Below are 20,868 nucleotides of genomic sequence, written 5' to 3'. Positions count from 1 at the left end.
TTAATACTTTGTATCTTTATACCAGGAACCAATGCCGAAGCGAAAGCTGGAAGAGCCGCTTGTTGAGTTCCGATCACCGAAGGGAGCAATTACTCAACCGCTGAAGAAACTGAAGATCAACGTCTTCAAAGTCCACAAGTGCGCGGTCTGCGGCTTCACCACCGAAAACCTCCTCCAGTTTCACGAACACATACCCCAGCACAAGTCCGACGGCTCCTCCTACCAGTGCCAAGAATGCGGCCTATGTTACACCTCCCACGTCTCCCTCTCCAGACACCTCTTCATCGTTCATAAGCTCAAGGAGCCTCAGGCTTCGGCCAAGCAGAACGGTTCCGGAGAGGACAACCAACAAGAAAACAAACCGAGAGCTGGGAACAAGGCGGCGGATAATGTAACGTCGGACACCACCTGTAAAGTCTGCGCCAAGACATTTGAAACGGAAGCGGTCTTAAATACCCACATGAGGACTCACGGGATGGCTTTTATCAAATCCAAAAGAATGACCTCTGCGGAGAAGTGACGCAATCCCGCCTCTATACCGAGGAATTATGATGAATTATAGAATAATCCACAGTGTTTTACTTATGGAAAAAAAACTTGAGAGGACCGAAAGAATGAAATGACCTCATGGCAATATTTAATTTCCTCGACTCTTACCTGCCTTTTTAAGATACATTCACGTTATTAAAGCAGTATTCCAAGTGTGCAACAGATGTAAATATATAATAATTTTTGATACTCTTGACTGTATCGTTGACGAAAAATCTTTTTATATGTAATATCTCCTAGGTGAGAAGGATATTTAACCCCTGCCAGTCTGCTTTCCGTGATAGATGTACTTTGGCAGTATAAAGGTGGTACAGATATGTGCTGCTTAGGCTATTTCTGAATGCTTCAGAAGGAAATAAGAATGGGCATAGTTATATATACCAGGGCTAGAGATATTGGAGGGGGGAAGTTCTAACAACTGGTGCAAAGGAGAACCGCTCTGTAACCCTAACTAACATCGTTTAGAACATGAAAGGAAACATCAGTGTGCACTTTTATTTCGTGCACAAGTTTTTAGAAATGTCCCTGTTCACATGTCATCCAGTTATAAAGTGGTTAATTTGGTGCTCAAAATAATTGCTGGTTTACTATGGGCACAAAAAGCATTACACTCCCTATGTATTATTCCTTTAATGTGGGCACAATTATGTGGATGAAAGACTGATTTAAACGCCAAGCTGTAAGAGGACTAGGCAAAGAGGGGCACCCATTGAGATTTGTGGAAAGGTTCCTAAAAAAGGAAACGGTTGTGGGGATCTGACCAGCCCTACTTTTGCATAAAACGTTTTTTTCCTCCATAATAAGAGTAGCCCACATGGAGGCTGTAAGTTCTAGCGTCCAATCATTTTCTCTCATTTTTCTAGTGCAGTTTAGAAAACAAAAGTAATGTCTGGTTGCTGTTGGTTACATCACATTTGTGCGCATAGTTGGTACCTAAGCTCCTCCGTTTCTGGTTTTCTGGGTACAGCCTGAGGAGGTGTGACGCTGCAGGCCAATAAAAAGACACAAGCATGGAGTTTGTAGTTTCTTATTGGTCCTCCCACTCACACCCACTTCCGTGACCAATGAGGATCTTTTTCCGGTGCTGTCTTGCTGAAACGGAGGAGCTGCGTTTCATGATGATGGGCTTCATTAAGGGGAAGGAATAGGTCAGGGGAAATTGTACAAGTAACCGCGGGATTACTGTATTAGTATGTTTTACCTGAGACAATGCACCACAAAATCACAGGAACAAAAAGTTTGTATTGATGTCCTCTAAATTAATGTGATTATGTTACCGAGGATGCATAGGCTGTAACTGAAAATATTTATTTTTAATGCAAAATCATTGACGTTAATAATTATAATAACCTCTTTAAGTTGATCTTTTAATTGGGTGCACTTTTCAATGTATTATGTCTTCTACTGTTTATGTGCCAGTACTGACCATGAATTACTGTACCATCTTGTCACTTGGAAGCAGGTAAAGAGTCTTAACTCTTCATTCCCCGGTCCTTCCTATTCCTCAACTCTAGCTAGGGGTCCACTCATTTCAATGAAGCGCTTTATCTTTGACTGCTGCTCTGGTAAATAGTACCACCTCTCCACTCCTAATGAGATCTATTAAAGTGCAGGAAAAAATCTGAGACTGCAGTAGTTTGAGCTGCTGTGACATCATTAGCATGAACCTACCAATCCATACTCTGCTGAGCAACTTGTCAGTCACTATCTGTCTGCTCCATTACAGAAGCTCCTCCCTAATGACATGACACATACGGATAGCAAATTATAAGCATCAGTTTGAAGCCACTTTTTGATATTAACATAAATGAAAACTAAACCCTGTCTGGTCTGCCCCTTGGAGAAATCAGCCTTGACTTACGAGATTTTTGCTACTCCAACTTTCAGTTAGATCTTGTGCCAGAACTTCAAAGGGTATGGCCTGGAGGTGAAGGGGGCCTGACAATGCAGGGTCACTCCCCGAGATCCCCACCGTACACTCAAATAGAATGACGGGGGCCTCTTCTGAGCATCCCTCGGATTTCTATTAAGAGCAGAACAGGGGGCCTGGAAGGCTACAGAGGCATCGGTAGGGCCCCTGTCTTGTGCTATAAGCCAGCAAAATCCAAGGTCACAGAAATATTTTCTACAAGAGGCATATTGGTAGATTTCTACACGGAAGTAGGGTCAGTGATGTTGCAATAAGACAAACTGACATGCCGTGCTTTGCTGTATACCTTGTTTTTCTCTTGTATCAGATCCTATTACAACATTGTGTTAAAGATGTGGCGTGTGACTTCACCTGGAAGGGGAGAGCAATTCCTCAATCCCACTTTACTGTTTACCAGAGCTGCAGTGAATTGGCTGGATGACACTTTACAACGCATTTTACCTTCACGCTTCATATATGAACATTTCAGTCTTTGACTTTCATCCACATCAACATTTATTTATATAGCGCCAGCAGATTCCGCAGCGCTTTACAATTGGGAACATCAGGTGTTTAGTTCCTCTTCAAAGTTCACTAGGAAAATAGGGATTTTAAAAACAACAAAAATATTGTTTTTTTGTTTTTTTAAGGTGCTGACAATGGTGAAGATTGCCATATATTTGTTATCTAAAGAGGCAACATAGGTAAATGTACCATTCCTTGAGATTCGTAGAGTAGGTTCGCTAATGTGTAACCAAGACACAAGCTAAAAAAAAAGTCTCCGTCTTATTTAAAAAGGGAATTAGCTAGAATTGTCCCGTGACGTTCAGATTTTATATGCATTTTTAATGGTCCATGGAGACCGGGCAATGTTGAATGTGTGAGCAGCCAAATACCTCATAAAAATGTAATGTTTGCCCATTTGTCTTTAAAATAATTCCGTCTACTTTAATTGTAGTTTATGCACTCCAGAAGGCAGGGAAAAGGCAAGCATTCAGAATTATGATATAGGAGAACTCTAGGAGAATCCAATCTATGTACGTAGGAAGCATTTGTATAATTGTTTTTATAAGTGACAAATGTTCTTATTGGCTGCAACTGGTTAATGTCAAACAGTGTTTATCAAACATTCTAAAAAGGAACACTGGAGGTGTTGCCCATAGCAACCAATCAGATTCTAGCTATCATTTATCTACCACATGCTAGATAAATGATATCTTGGTTCTGATTGGTTGCTATGGGCAACACCTCCAGTGTTCCTTTTTAGAAGGATTGATAAATCTACCCCTCAATCGCAATGAGAAAATTCACCAACCAGCACTGCAAATTTTCCGTCTTCAATATCTATAATAATGGTGTCTGCCTATAACGAGGTCCCTTCAGTCATTTGCACAGTAACTTGTTGCTCTAACTTATTATAATGTGTAAAATTAGGACACAAAAATAGGTACAGTATTGTCCCTTTTTTTCATATAAATCTTTTTCTCTGTGAGAGTTCTAGGATCGATTTTATTTTATTGTTGTTCTCTTTTGTTTGTTTTTATTGTCTTGTTTCATTTTATACCTATTATGTATCCATATGTTTATTTTGTATTAATTTTATATATATAAATAGATATGTACATATATATATATATATATATTTTGTGTAAATATTTAAAGTGCATGAATAATTTCTGTGATTGTCCACGTAAGGGTCTTGCTGCTGTTGGGTTGTTACTAAATGCATATATACATGGTGTCTTTGTAACTGTATTAAACTCATTTCACATGTACGTAAATAAACGTGGAATATTTGACTGAATAAGATGATTTTGCAGCCTTTGCTTAACGTGTTGGATTAAGGTGAACGACCCTCTGATGTAGGTATTGTGGGACATAGTTGTTGTAATGTCTGTATTTGCGTCACTCGAGCTGCCCAGCGGTCTCAGACTCCATAGGGAACGGGAAACCTGAGATGCGTCTCATTCAGAGGTAAATCTAGGGTGATAATTGATTTTATTTATTTTTTTACGTGTAATGATTATTGCTTAAGCTGTACAGCTGCTTTTGAAAAAATCGAAGTTGTTCTTCTGATTTGTCAATTGCTTACCCCATTGTCTATAAAAGCCTAAGCCCAGAAATCATTCACAGATTTACTCTGCACTCTACGCGATGGTCGCAGACGGAGTGTTTGTGTTTGTCTTGTGTCTCCCTCTTATTGCTGCCTCTCCCGCAAATATATCCTTCAAATGTTTAAAGGACACCATGGATTACCTGTCGGACCTGAATTCCAATGAACCCAAACCCTATGCTTTCCTGAGTAAGTTTTTTTTTGTTTGTTTGTTTCTCTGTGAAAACTTTGTTCATCTACTCTTGTTTGATTGTAGTCTATATAATGAGGTTTATTTAATGTGCCGTAACCCATGGCAACCAATCAGATGGCGTCGAAACATGACTGCTATAATCCGATTGGTTGCTTTGGTTTACGGAACATTTCAGCAATTTAAAGCAGCCATGGGCAAACATGGACAGGGGAGTAACGGAAAAATACACTTTTTCTAAATGAATAGGTATGTGTTGTAGGTTAGCAACATTATTCTGGTCAAAATATATTGCTTGGCAATATTATGGAAAGACACAAAAATTCTGTATGTAGCAGATTTTTACTGGGAATTTTTATAACCAAGGAGAAATAAATATCTACTTGTAATCCGGGGCTATTTTGCCTAAAAAATGTATTTTATACTGAATTACTTATTATTAAAACAAGTTATTTTGGCGCTTGTATTGTACTCCCATATCTGAGAAATTCTGACTGCATAGTACGGTAATCTAGTACCTTACCGTTGATATATGGTGGTATGGCCACTGGGGGGCACTGTTTTAATGGAGTCTATGGTTATTATTTCATTTTCCACTCTAAAGGAAGTCCTAATGAGGGCAGAGCAACAGGATCAGCAACTAAATAAGAACAAGATATTAAATAAAAATCAATTTTATTAGTACATAACATTAAGAAAACATATATTGAGCTAAGGATAGGGTGTTGGTTGCCATGACTCTCAAGTGTATAATAACACATCATTACAAGATTGGTTCATAGTCCTTCAAATGATGAATAAATTATAAAGTTAAATCCATGTTTGTGAATTTTGTGGTGTTATAAGTTTGTTTTGAAGATACAACTCCTATGCAGTACCTAACCTTTTGCTAGATATTATATTATGTTGAAAATACCCTAGTATATATGCAATAATATACTGTTGCTTGAAAATTATCATTGACTATCTGTCCAAGCTCAAATTTCATCTTATCGTGGGGTACACCTTGGATTATCAGAGACATGTCTAGCAAAACCTAAAATAAAAATGTCAGGTTATAGCTATTACAAGGCGTCCAGCTGCGGGCGGGGAGGGGGGTTATGCCGGTCTCCATGAATGCCTGCTCCCCACCACCTAATCAGTATGGACGGACGAGCGCAAATCATTTAAAATTATTAATCCTTTAAAAAATTAAGTAGTTAATGAGGAAAAAGGCAATTGTATGTTGAATGTTGTCAACTTGTATTATATGCCGACTACTGATGTTCAGTGTATAGAAGAACTTAAGACAATATATTTTACTGAACATTTATTAAAAATAAAACCTACTTCATTATCACTTATTTATATAGCGCCACCAATTCCGCAGCGCTGTGCAGAAAATATTTGTCCGTCGCTGCCTCAATTGAGCTTACAGTCTAAATTTCCTAACACACACAGGCTAGGGTTAATGTTGTCAGCAGCCAATTAACCTACCAGTATGTTTTTGGAGTGTGGGAGGAAACCGGAGCACCTGGAGGAAACCCACGCAAACACGGGGAGAACATACAAACTCCATACAGATAAGGCCATGGTTGGGAATTGAACTCATGACCCCAGTGCTGTGAGACAGAAGTGCTAACCATTGAGCTGGATTTGGTGTATCCCTTTTTTTTTTTATATGAGACTGCCCAATAGTGATCAGAATCTGAAGTCTGTTTCCTACATTGGAGCATTTGACACCACAATTCTACCCAACCAGGTTGGCTCCTTCCACTATCTAACAATCGGGTATATTTACTAAACTGCGGGTTTGAAAAAGTGGAGGCTAAACCAAGCCGTATTATAGGCACACTTGCTGACTTTTCTTCTGCAGCCCTCCAGGAGATCCGGGAGGGGATTGTGTCACGTAGGCCCCCATCCCTCCACCTCATTAGAAAGTTGACAGGATGGGAGACAGTGACCTGCTCTCGTGGGAGTCTGGGAGACTTACCCTGAATACAGGAGTCTCCCGGATATTTCGGGGAGCGTGGAGATTATAGGTGAACGATAGAGAAGTTTTATTTTATTGGAAAGTGTCTTACAAAAGTGCACAGTGCACAATTTCACCGTTTTACATCTATGCAAACCTAGGTGTGGTGGTCGAGACGGATGGGATTTCCTTCCCTTACCTTGTCCTCCAGACACGAGTCAGGTTCTTTTCTGTTCGGATATCCGGTGGTCAGGAGATAAATACTTCAATGAAAGGGACAAGGATTGGTCAAACAACTTGGGTTTATTAAGAATGCGGTAAGGATAATTTTGGTAAGCCACCGCGCCACTGACCCCTTCAGCTCAATGGTAATGACAAAATAATCGTTTGATCAGCATAGAGCACAATAGCATTTAACATATAATACACACCTGGTCAGTATAAGGCATAATAGCGATAACATCTTCAATATCAATAAATCAATTTTTAGGTAAATCACTTAATATTAACATTCATCTAAAACATTTGGTGCACCAATATTATCCCTGGTAACATTGTCATATTTTACACTCAGTCCTGGGTTAAACTGTGCACAGGACTTTTGTAGTGTTTAAATATCCTGCAGAGGTTTCCAGAAAGGTTAATAATCCCGATTAAGTCTCTGTACTTTCTCTCTAAAAGGTAGATGTTAAACTGTAGGCAGTGTTAAAGATTATAACAAAACACAGGACTGTTGCTCAATTCAGTCACAAGATGGCGCTGTTCTCTCATCACTCTTCCCTCTGACGCTGGGGTGTGTGCAGTACACTGCAGGCTAGGATTTTACCTTGAAAAGGTTCTGCAGTTCATGTAGACTGTGTTGGACGCCCCACTGTGTGTCGCCAGCCGTTCGCCAGTCGTGTGTGCTGGCAATGTCACCAGTTCCAGCAGCAGATCAGTCTCTTATGTCAGCTTCCCCTTTCTTGTTGCTATATAACACACTCCTCCTTCCTGCACATCCTCCTGGGTACGTCCTTTCAGTTCAACTGTCAACTGTCAACTTTCATTCCCACTGTGTCTTCCTTAGCCTCTAGTAACCCCTTGTAGCCCTGCATTTTAAAAGCGTTTATGCACTTCCTCTGTGCTGTTTAATAGGGCTTTGGGGCACCACATTGGCTCGCTTACAAATTGCAGAGGCGTCTCTGTATAACAGAGAGTAGGCGTGCACCTTGCGTTGGGTGGACCATCTAGGTTCACCGGTGTAATACAGTGGCATTTGTGATGCGCGTTTTGTAAATATAATTTTTGTAATGTAACGGATGGAATATTTAATTTTGTAATTTTATTTTATTTTTAGTATCGTAACACTGAACAGCATACACACACTTCACTTCAAGCATCTTATCTTCCCATTTAGTAGTGTCATGTCTTTTTTTTCTTGTGTGTTTGTTGGATGTTCATAATGATTTTCCCATCATTACTTGCAAAGTTTCCTTACCAATGCTATGCTAATTCAAGCTCTTTCTACTGGGGGGGTCTTGCAAGGGCTGCAAAGAAAATGGTCTCACCTCTCCTGCTTTTAGCAAACCATCATGGATTCTCTGCTTCTCCAGTGCTTACTCCGCCTCCCCCTATAGCTCAGGGGGATTGGAACATCCCTGGTACTACTGCAGACTGATATTTGACGATGTTAAAGAATAAATCCAAAGAAAAGCTAAATAAAATAATTGTAGGGGGAGTTATCTATAGAGATGGTCACTGACCCCCGTGTTTTGGTTTTGGATTCGGTTTTGGATCTGGATTAACGTCGTGTTTTGGTTTTGGTTTTGGTTTTGCAAAACTGCCATTGCGTGTTTTGGTTTTGGTTTTGGTTTTGTTTGGTTTTGTTTTGCTATTTTTTTGGAAAATCCATGTTTTTGGGCCTAAATTAACCCAATTTAGTGCTCCAACTGTTTTAGAGACAAGTAATCTAATTGTTGAGGTAATAAATCATCCAAAAAAACAGTTTAATTCTTCGTTGGTAGGCCTATTCTACACACAAAACAGATTGTCTTCCTCTCCATCTATGCATATTGGCAATGCAGCCATCGTCTTTGAATGTATATTACACCCTACACTTATAGTTAAATATGTAAAGAAATGGAAAAAGCCAGTTTGGTTTCTGTCTCTCAAGGCCCCCCTCCACTTGTATAAAATACCAAAAAATTCAGCCATTATAGACTGCACAATATTAATTGACATGGAGAAAGCCAGTTTGGTTTCTGTCTCTCTAGGCCCCCCTCCACTTGTATAAAATACTAAAAAATTCAGCCATTATAGACTGTACAATATTAATTGACATGGAGAAAGACAGTTTGGTTTCTGTCTCTCTAGGCCCCCCTCCACTTGTATAAAATACCAAAAAATCCAGCCGTTATAGACTGTACAATATTAATTGACATGGAGAAAGCCAGTTTGGTTTCCACCTCTCTAGGCCCCCCTCCACTTGTATAAAATACTAACAAATTCAGCCGTTATATACTGTACAATATAAATTGAAATGGACAAAGGCAGTTTGGTATCTGTCTGCATCAGATCCTCTCTCCACTAGGAGTAAAATAGAAAACTATTCAGCCGTTATATAATCTAGAATATAAATAGAAATTGAGAAAGGCAATTTGGTATCTGTCTGCATCATAATCATCAACATCATCATTAGCGCCCTCGTCGCCTACACAAATCTCCCCCTCATCCTCTTCTAATTCCAAAGTGGCATCCTCAATTTCTGTATCACCGGCTACACTCGGGCTATTAAGGCACACATCAGCAGAATGCTCACGATTAGACATCCCACTGTTGGATGGACTCTCCACAGGGATTGTTGTCATTTGTGAATCAGAGCAAATATTCTCCTGTAATGCCTCACTGTTATCTTGCAGCTCGGCTTTGACGCGTAACAGTAGTTGTGCACCAATTGTAGGCTGGGTAACTTTTTGGGATCTGCCACTAATAGCCAAAGGTGAAGGCCTCATTCTCTCTTTGCCACTGCGTGTGTAGAATGGCATGCTTGCAATTTTTTTTTTATCGTCACTTAACTTTTGCTCAGTTACACTTCTTTTTCGCTTCAATACAGTAAATTGTTTTTTGGTTTTTGTTTTTTGCACTAATTTGAAAACACTCTGTTGTTTGACATCGCCTTGGCCAGATGACGTACTGGGAACACTAACATCAGGACTGGTGACAGAACCTGGTTGCTCATTTAGATCATATGTGGACTGCTTTGAATCCATTGCGTAGATACTGCTGACAGATATGACTTTTGACAGCCAGAAATATTAATGCACAATTAGGGAGGACACCCCAAAAACACAGAGGAGTGCTAAAATTTATTGAGTAGATACTGCTGACAGATATGACTTTTGACAGCCAGAAATATTAATGCACAATTAGAGAGGACACCCCAAAAACACTGAGGAGTGCTAACATTTATTGAGTAGATACTGCTGACAGATATGACTTTTGACAGCCAGAAATATTAATGCACAATTAGGGAGGACACCCCAAAAACACAGAGGAGTGCTAAAATTTATTGAGTAGATACTGCTGACAGATATGACTTTTGACAGCCAGAAATATTAATGCACAATTAGAGAGGACACCCCAAAAACACTGAGGAGTGCTAACATTTATTGAGTAGATACTGCTGACAGATATGACTTTTGACAGCCAGAAATATTAATGCACAATTAGAGAGGACACCCCAAAAACACTGAGGAGTGCTTAAAATTATTGAGTAGATACTGCTGACAGATATGACTTTTGACAGCCAGAAATATTAATGCACAATTAGAGAGGACACCCCAAAAACACTGAGGAGTGCTAACATTTATTGAGTAGATACTGCTGACAGATATGACTTTTGACAGCCAGAAATATTAATGCACAATTATGGGGGACAACCCAAAAGCGCTGGGGAGTGCCAAATATGAAGAAAAAATAATAAACCTCTATCCTCCTCTCTGCACTAGCGATTTTGGTTAGAGCAATTGCAAGAACAATATTGTATTCTTTCTCTGTCCCTGCTCTAATTAGCCTATGACTACACCCTGCTCTCTCCCTCTGTCAAATGGCGATGGATTGCTGTGGAGGCGTGTATTTATAAAGTTGAAGTATCGCGAGAACCGAGTCCCGAGATCCGACGACGTCACAATGACGTTCGGCCTCGATTTGGATTCGGAATTGGCGGGAGAGTACCGAGCTGCTCAGCTCGGTACTCGGATACCCAAAGTTCGGGTGGGTTCGGTTCTCGGAGAACCGGACCCGCCCATCTCTAGTTATCTATGACTTTTTAGTCTTGGGTGGAGTTATCAATTAAAACCATACTTGCCTGCTTTTAGAGGCAGCTGTCCGGGAGGGGGTCCGTCAAGGGGGTGTGGCCACGTGTGGTGTGCCGTTAGGCCCCGCCCCTGTCAATCTTAGGCCATTTTAGCCAATCGCGGCATGGGGGCAGAGCCACAATGCCGCATTTAGCCCCGCCCCCACCATCTTTAACAGCGGCGACTTCTGGATCCGGGATTTTTGCCTGCTCTCTTGGGAGTCCGGGAGAACTCACAAAAATTCGGGAGTCTCCCGGACATTCCGGGAGAGTAGGTAACTATGATTAAAACTAACTCACACTACATATAACATGCACTATTAATGGCCAATAATAGGTCAGGCGATAGTGCTATGATCCCACATATAGGAAGCACAGTAAAATCTTTTATATTATTTAAGCCCAAAAATATAGATGGTCTGGCCTGTCTTTGTTTTATTAGAAAAGACTTAAAAGATGTAATTATGACAAGACTTTTCAGCGTTTAGTTTTGTACTGACTTTTGTATTTCATCCCATCCACAAGAATCGTAGCCCTTCGTAAAGGAAAACAGAACAACCCCACCTAACTTAACAAAAGTTTTAAACGGTTCCTTTCCTTCTGTGCTTTTTAGCCCTGATTTTACAGCACCAGGCTGACATGTTAGTTATTGTTGTCTTGTAATACAGATGGGGCAGTGTTTAATGCAGGCAAAGGTGCACCATGGAGCAGAAGATTATTTGCAAGAAACTTGAATATTACCAGTGAGGCAGAGTTAAATTGGATTGCTCAGATTTGTCACAAGATCTCAGGTCCTTAGGCTGGGTACACGCTACAGGGTTTTCAGCTGATTATCGGGCCCGTCACATGATAAACGACCGTTCGCCCCGATATCGCATTAGTGCAGTGGTCGGGGAACAGGTGTAAATTCCCCAAATGGGGTAAAAATGAAATTCCTGGGGGTAATGCTGCCAATTCACATGCTGTCAGTTGGATTGTAGACCCCTTTAAATGTGAAATTGCTGTTGTACCAGAAGAGCCTCAAGGGTTGGCAGAGACACTTCTTGAGCTTCGATGCAATAATGAAGCACGTATTGCATTTGAAAACAAAGCAGATCTGTCATATTTTTGGATGTCAACAGCTGCAAAGGCATTCACAATTGCACATGAGGAGGCAGTCAAAAAGTTGCTGCCTTTTGCAACAACCTACCTTTGCGAACAAGGATTTTCCACTCTAACGAACATAAAAACAAAGCGGAGAAAATCGATTGGACGCTGAAGACTGTATCCAAATTGCTGTGAAATCAAAATGCCCCAATATTGATGCTCTTGTATCAAAAATGAAGCAACATCATTTCTACAAAACCTGAAGTTTTGAAGTTGAAGCTTTCAAAGAAATTTTTAATAGATTCAATAAAATTTTGAATTCCAATAATTAATAATATATGATTTTCTTCCTTTCAAATCAACGTTGGCGTATCTAAATATATTTGGGGGTAAAAGGTAAAAAAGTTCAGTGACCCCTGCATTAGTGTGTACGCTCCAATGATGAACAATTATCGTTCCAAAGCACATCGTATCGTTTCATTTGATTTTTAAACAACTAAAAATCTCGTTGAACGATGGAACATTGTCGTTTCAACTCTGCGGCGGTGTGTATGCACTCCGGACCGGCAGTGTCCATAGATCTCTATGGAGTGTGCAGAGTCACAATATTTTCAGCCAATGGTGATGACAGATAAAGAGCACAGATCTGAAGGTAAATCGTGTTAAACTTGAATCAGCATGATGATCGGGACTTTTTTTTTTCTTTTCAGTTGTTGTTAAAATCGTTAAGGATATTGCATTGGGAGAATTCCTTTTATAGTGTGTACCCAGCGTAAGACCTGGGGCACCGTACTCTACAATAAACTCTGACGATTCTGTATGACACAAAGTTGTTCTTGTAAGACAATTATAACAAACATAAACAAATTTAATCAATGTCTCAAAATCTGCCGACCCCTCTAAAAGGAAAAAGATTTAAATGTTTTAATGCAGTACAAATGCATCATCCATGGCATATCCCCAAAAATATCAGTATTACAGGCTTTGTAACCAAGCATTAAAATAACCGTCTTTTAGTTAATGCCAGATTATAACATAGACATCGTCTCGGGACCCTTAGATCCCCAAATCCACGTGTCAACTTTTCTGTGTACAGTTAAACTAAGTGACTATTCTGCTAACGGCTTCTATGGAAGAGTTTTCATCTCTAAGGGTTATTAAAACTTTAACAGTTCCTTTACACCATTTGTTTTTAAATATATAAATTATTTTTAGCAAGCCACTGTTCTGAATTATTAAATAAAACGAAGTTCTCGTCATCGCCTCTGTAAGAGTTGCATAAAGGGAGATGTTTTAAGAATGTTCTACGGAAAAATAAGTAGTGAATTACGGACAGGTATTTCCAGAGATGTGTGTGTGTGTGTCTCTAAAGGTTCTGTTCCCTGAGAGATATCACAATGTAGTTATAAATTATCTACGTCTAAAGTGCACTTTAAAAGATCTGTCTTTGCTGGGAAAGTAAACTAATTTGTGCAGAAACGGTGAATTAACCAAACTTTTTATCTCATGCATCAGACTTGGATGTAAGTGTTTCTCTTGCAGGCAAAATGAGGTTCCAAGTATTTCTGTACACTGTCTAGGCAATCTTTAGGATGTCCTGGCATGCTATAAATAATGTAAAAGTTGTCTTGGCATGCTGGAAATCAATAAGTTGGCTTGGCGCTATGTAAATGTCGAATATGCTTTAACATGCTAGAACTGTCTAAGATAAATTTGCATACAAGAAATGCGTTATATAAATGTGACATGCTACAAATGTGTACGATGCCTTGGAATGATATAATTGTGTAATATGCCTAAACATGTTATAAATCTGTGGGGCATATTCAATTAACTAGGTGGTCCGCGATTATGGGGCCGCTGTGCTTTACTCAAAGTAAGACGGTACCGCAATACCGCGGATTCCTTTTCACAACTATATGGGGTGCAATGGAAAATCCGCCTTAAAGAGGTACCGTGTTTTACTGCCGCTGGCCGTTCCGGCGTGTAATCGCGGACCGCTAAGTTAATTGAATATGCCCCTGTAAATTGCCTGGGCTGTTTTAGGAAAATTATGAGACATAGGTCCTGATTCATTAAGGCAAGAAATTTCTTACTTAAGTCTCCTGAACAAAACCATGTTACAATGCAAGGGGTGAAACTAGTTTTATCTTTTGCACATAAGTTAAATAATGTCTGTTTTTTTTATGTAGGACACAGATATCAACTTTAAATTTCAGTGTACAAATAAGCTATCAAATATTTGTGTGAAACATGAAAAAACAACCAGCATTTAACTTGTGTGCAAAATAGAAAACTAATTTTCACTCCTTGCTTTGTAACATGGTTTTGTCCAGGAGACTTAAGTAAGAAATTTCTTGCCTAAGTTCATTAATGAATCAGGCCTATATTCTATGAAAAGATTTTACGTGAAAATGGTATTCTCCTGTATCGCCCACCTGCTGAAGGGCAAACGCAGGATTTCTAGAGGGTTTTTTTCCACGCTACACGCTGCTATCATGCATGTAAGGGGAGTAGCTATAATTTGAGACCGTGCTGGGCAGTGCAACTCTTCCCATCCCCTTCAAATACACAAGCAATGATAGCCAAATGTCCAGGTTCTGGTGGGGAAGTCCCAATTTTGTGTGACTGTTTTGCTTATTAAGGGAGAGCTGCGTGCTTCTTGCACTTATCGAACAGTACAGTGAGGATAAAGTCCTGACTGAGCGGGACAGTCACACAAAATCGGGGCCGCCCCACCAGGACGATTGGCGGACTGTGCTGTGCTCTCCTACCTGTTCTTGAAGCTTCCACTATCCACGGCTGCTGAGTTGTTGCTTGTCTAGGTACCAGAATATTGGGATCCTGTTTGGCAAAAAAAAGGGATATTTACATATGTAAAGTCTGGCAATGAGTGATCACTCTAGGCCTCCTTCACTCCCAACCAAACCTTAAATCAATAGCACCCACTTGTAACAATTAGGCCTCCCTACCTGATATCAGACCCTACGTTAAATTAACAGCATTCACATTTTATAAATGGATCTATTTCCTCACTACATGCCCTGACTTTAAATTACTAGCATTCAGAATTAATAAATAAACATATTTCCCCCCAACATATCCTGACATTAAACGAATAGCACTTATATTTAATAATTAAACCTATCTCCCCAACTGCCCAAACGTGAATTCATTTTCACATTTAATACGTACCCCTCCTTCTCACTAAATCTCAGCCCAACATTCAATTAATAACCCCCAAATCACCCCAGCATTAATTAAATAAAGCCATTGCCCCACCTTAAACTGATAGTCACTACCATAATCAAACTATCAAATGAAATAGTCACCACCATCAAATAAATTGTCTCCACCAATAATTAATATTTCCACCCACAGCCCAGTATATTATCCAATGTAACGGCCTCTCCTCCGATCCGACCATCTCTCAGTGGTTCAAGAACATCCATCTTTATATGGATAGGGGAGCGCTAACATCCTCTGCCACTGATAGTTATTCTGAATTCATAGGCACATGGTGCAGTTGTATAGACCAGTGGTTCACAATGTTTTTTGACTTGTGTACCCCTTTTGAACCAATTTCTATAAATTGTACCCCTTGTTTTTAAAATAGCTGTTTTTAAATACTGAAACTTTTGTTCACTGCTTATCTTAATGTATAATAGTGTAAATGAGAAAATAAATTGGAAAAGGAAAATTACTTCACTAACCATAGATTAAATTTTACAATATTCATAACACAAGTATTTCACAAACTTTAAATTTATTATGATGAATAATATTTATTTGTCTTACCTGAAAAGTCTGTAATAACTGTTCTACAGATTACTAGCTGATTGGAACATTGTTAGTGAGATCAGCCATCCTTCATGCCTCATACCTCATGTCTCAGCAATTTCTCATCACAAATGTCTCAGCCATCCCTCATCCCTCCTGTCTCAGCCATCCCTCCTGTCTCAGCCATCCCTCATCCCTCCTGTCTCAGCCATCCCTCATCCCTCCTGCCTCAGCCATCCCTCATCCCTCCTGTCTCTGCCATCCCTCATCCCTCCTGTCTCAGCCATCCCTCATCCCTACTGCCTCAACCATCCCTCCTGCCTCAGCCATCCCTCATCCCTCCTGTCTCAGCCATCCCTCATCCCTCCTGTGTCAGCCATTCCTCATCCCTACTGCCTCAGCCATCCCTCATCCCTCCTGCCTCAGCCATCCCTCCTGTCTCAGCGATCCCTGATCCCTCCTGTCTCTGCCATCCCTCATCCCTCCTGTCTCAGCCATCCCTCATCCCTACTGCCTCAACCATCCCTCTTACCTCAACCATACTTCATCCCTCCTGTCTCTGCCATCCCTCATCCCTCCTGTATCAGCCATCCCTCATCCCTCCTGCCTCAACCATCCCTCGTCCCTCCTGCCTCAGCCATCCCTCATCCCTCCTGTCTCAGCCATCCCTCATCCCTCCTACATCAACCATCCCTCCTGCCTCAGCCATCCCTCATCCCTCCTGTCTCAGCCATCCCTCATTCCTCCTGTCTCTGCCATCCCTCATCCCTCCTGTCTCAGCCATCCCTCATCCCTCCTGTCTCAGCCATCCCTCATCCCTCCTGCCTCAGCCATCCCTCATCCCTCCTGTCTCAGCCATCCCTCATCCCTACTGCCTCAGCCATCCCTCAGTCCTCCTGTCTCAGCCATCCCTCATCCCTACTGCCTCAGCCATCCCTCATCCCTCCTGTCTCAGCCATCCCTAATGCCTTCTGTCTCAGCCGTCCCTCATGCAGGTCACCAGATGTTCACAAACCTAATAACGGAGCGGGCGGGGCCAGTCCGACGACATTACTTATTATTTATGCGTACAACGAGTTGGGAACCACTGGTATAGACTATTAAGAATCTGGTGGCTATAGACTACAGACCCCTATGGTTGGTTCTGTCAACTCTACTCAACTCTCATAAACTTTTTGGAGGTGGTGTTATTTCCTGGATCCTTTCTGTTCTTTAAAACTTCCTTTGAATCCCACATTGTCCTTCCAACACGTCCCACCCAAATGGTCCTTAGGAAACACTTTATGAACCACAAGATATGTTGCTATAATTCTGAATTTCACATGTACCCATTCCCCTCTTGTTTCACCTCATTGGCAATAACACGAAAAGTGGAAACTTTCCCCTAAAAAATAATGGTAACATCCCCACATTATACATTATAAGGCCTCAGATATTTCACACAGTATATGTTCCCCGTACAATATTTAAATAGAAACAAAATATTTTCTCTATTTTTCTCCTAAACCTCCTAGCCGTCTTTTTATTATCTCCTTTACAACATTGTGTGAGTGGAGAAAACTCAGTGAGAGGAATTCTATGGGGCTTCTGGGAACAGTACAAAATATAGCCCCAGGCAGACAATATGTACCAAGATACCCTGGTGTAAGAATGCTTGTTTCACTCACTTTGATTCAATACATGATAATGTGGGAAATGTACTTCATTTGTCTCTGGAAAAACTTAGGATACATAAGATACTGTACTGTGATGTGTGTATGACCTTTATGCGTGTTAGTATATAAGCATGGTATGTTTACGGTAGATAAAGGTTAATTTATACAACTAGACCACTGACAACAACAATTGGCCTTCTGAACTTTCAGCTGCTTCCTGCTTTATTGCCAGATATGTTTGCTGTGTAGCTTGTAACACCTGTTTATCTTACATTATAATTCCTGCTGATATTCTAGGTGGCTCTATCTTTGGTTAAATGTATTGTTTTAACTCAGTGCATCCCAAACGTTCTCAGTTTGAGGCACCCTTAGGGTCTCCATAATTTTTTCAAAATAATCACCAAGTAGTCCCTGCCTTGCTTACCACCGGCTTGACACCCCTGTGAGATCCCCGCCGCGGCACCCAGTTTGGGAACCACTGCTTTAACTTATTACTGAGATTAAGGGTAGTATGTGTACCTTTGGAAGGTTGGAGGGTCGTCCAATGCAGATGGACCAGCATTGACAGTTCGGCTGAAATTCTGCTACAGTGTACGGCCATCAAATATTATGCTCTGGTAGTGGTACTTCCTTATAACTCTCCCCGCACTCCTCCCCTTAAAATGCCACCAAAACCTACCACCAAGAATTTTCAACACATAAAAGGGCAGTAAAATGTCACACTCGCCATGACCCCTATGTTGAAGCTAGTGTTATAAAGAGGGGGCATTGTGGCTTGTTACAAGCTTTTATTACTCTTTCACTGAAATTATGTTTTTGGGACACCATGGAACATTAATATAGAAAGAGAGTCTCTCATGCAGGATTAATTATTCACAAACAGCTTAAAGGTAACAATAGGACATATTTCCACCACAAGTACGGTACAGATATGCTGCGTAATTTCCACATTTACATGTGTGTTGCTGATTGGCCTTTGGTAGGTGAACGAGTGTGGCAGGTTATGTTAGGCACTCACATGAGAAAACATTATTATTACCATTTATTTACATAGCGCCACTTATTCACATCAGTCCTTGTCCCATTGGGGCTTAAAGTCTAAATTCCCTAACATACACACACACAGACAGAGACAAACAGACACACAGACAGACACACAGACACAGACTAGGGTCAATTTTGTTAGCAGCCAATTAACCTACCAGTATGTTTTTGGAGTGTGTGAGGAGACCAGAGCACCCGGAGGAAACCCAGGCAAACACAGGGAGAACATACAAACTCCTCACAGATAAGACCCTGGTCGGGAATTGAGCTCATGACCCCAGTGCTGCAAGGCAGAAGTGCTAACCATTTAGCCACCGTGCCATGATCTTGTATTGCGGCGTGGGATTATGTAAATGAGAGTCGAGGGGTGCAGAGGGTGTACCCGGCTTTTCTCCTTGCAAAAGGAGTTAATTTGCATCCTCAATGGTGGCGAATATGGAGCCTGATCTTGTTCTTTTAATGGAGCTCCCGTTGCTTGCTCCAGGTAAGTTTTAAACGAGGATCGGTATTTATAAACCCGCTTCAACCAACCAATAAAAACATTCACATGTACAACAGAGACACATACAATAAAGACATGTCCACTCACGTATTTTATTAGACATAAAAGTTGAAATTCATTAGGGTGTGCCTTTAAAGTGGTAGTAGATGTAAGGTGGTATTTGTTATTCACTCCACCATGTGCGATTTCGAGTGGATCCTACAAATTAGGTGTATCCCCTTTAATGTGAACCATGATGAGAGCGAACAATAGGTCAATTGTGTCTAGATATTTACGCTTCACAATTTACATTTCACAATAAGGTTTCTTACAAGGCTGGAGGTTTAAGTCATACCAACTCTTGTTTAGGAGTATAGTGGGTTCCTGTTGTTACCGAAATACAGTCTACTGAAGATTGCCTGCAAGAGTTACAAAGGCACTATGTCAGCGAACCTTGGTGGATGGTCACATGACATGGTATTGTTCGCAGTGGAGGAGTGGTGCACTGTGCCAACTTTGCCTTGGGTGCCAAAACAGCTTATTTCACCACTGGCATTTATCCACATCCAATACCACATTATTATGGCGCTTCTACCTGCTAATGTCCATGTGCCAACAGTTAACCACATAGAGACATTTACATTTCATCCCCGTAATGACCTAGTGAGTGATGCAGTTGGATGGCAAATTTTAGCTGGGGGGCAACACTCAGTTCAGCAACCTATTAGGAACATTTTAAAGGAAAGAAATGCAGGTTGCCCAGTGAGCCAACACAAGGTAACCCACTATTTGACCGGACCTGGGGGCAAATGCCCAGTCATCCCCTCGGGGGTGGGCATGTCATTCTCCTAGGCAGCCTACAGAATCTTTCTACTCCCTCTTCTTTGCATCGAAGTAAAAGTAAATTACCGCAAGCTTTATACAGGTTATTGTCTTACAATCATTTATATTTCTCTATTTTCGTATGACACAGCAATTTTAAGGAAATGTACCGGATGGATACTTCAATGTCGCCATTAACTTTAATGTTAGTATTTTGTTCTGTTTTAAAATCTTGACATTAATTAAAATTCGACTTTGATTTTTCCTTAAGTGACGAGTACTCTGGAAAATGGTCTTTTTTAGTGTATGATGCCTTAGGAAAACCAGGAAGTGGAATTGTGAATGGTAATGTGGACCGGCTTGGATCGTACAGCGAATGTCTTTCGGTACAGGCTCCTCTGCAGAGTTTTCATGGAGAATATTGCAAACTGCATGTGGAACAGGTCGGTCATGTTTAATCATTGTTTCATATTGGACCAATATTCTTGATAATGCAGCCTATCTATTGGCTAATAAATGGTGACATCACTGAGGCATTATGGGAAACCAGGCAGAAGCTACTATACAGCTGTCATACTGATGGACTGTTAAATTCTCAGATATTTCAATATTTTACTCTTTCTGTTCTAGACATCCTAACTGTTCTTTTCTTTTTTTTCCCCCTGTAACTATTTTAAAGGCAGGAATACAATTTGTGATTGGGATATGTGTTCCAGATTCTTGTAGCAACCGAGACATTACATCACTAGCTTCAATGGGTAAGAAATATTGTGTTTTTATCGGTCTCCGTTTATAACTTTATGCTGAGTCGCAGCAGTTGGTTTATGTCTGAAACTGCAGTATATGTGTGATATAAATCAAATACGCTGTCTGTACAACTGGCTCAATATCAATACTACATTATGTCGTAGGTGACTAGACTGCAGGAGGAAGCAATGGTCCATCAGAGTGAGAT

At 40.7% G+C, this 20,868-nt stretch overlaps 2 protein-coding genes across 3 annotated transcripts in view; both read left to right on the top strand.

Moving 5' to 3' along the window:
• ZNF532 (zinc finger protein 532) overlaps positions 1-4,265 on the top strand; it is a 48,793-nt gene extending 44,528 nt beyond the window's left edge. For both annotated transcript variants that reach the window (XM_075184827.1, XM_075184818.1), the window contains exon 10: positions 26-4,265. In XM_075184827.1, coding sequence (XP_075040928.1) covers positions 26-520 — 495 coding nt within the window. In that variant the 3' untranslated portion in view covers positions 521-4,265. The remainder of the gene's footprint in view (positions 1-25) is intronic.
• A 347-nt stretch (positions 4,266-4,612) lies between these two features.
• LOC142159823 (O-acyltransferase like protein-like) overlaps positions 4,613-20,868 on the top strand; it is a 40,659-nt gene continuing 24,403 nt past the window's right edge. Inside the window, exon 1 of the mRNA XM_075214640.1 lies at positions 4,613-4,760. Within this exon, the coding sequence (XP_075070741.1) occupies positions 4,613-4,760 (148 nt within the window). The remainder of the gene's footprint in view (positions 4,761-20,868) is intronic.

The sequence above is a fragment of the Mixophyes fleayi genome, chromosome 1 (genome assembly GCF_038048845.1).
Source record: "Mixophyes fleayi isolate aMixFle1 chromosome 1, aMixFle1.hap1, whole genome shotgun sequence".
Taxonomy (NCBI): Eukaryota; Metazoa; Chordata; class Amphibia; order Anura; family Limnodynastidae; genus Mixophyes; species Mixophyes fleayi.
The sequence above is the reverse complement of the archived record's forward strand: the minus strand, read 5'-3'. Positions and strand labels throughout refer to the sequence as shown.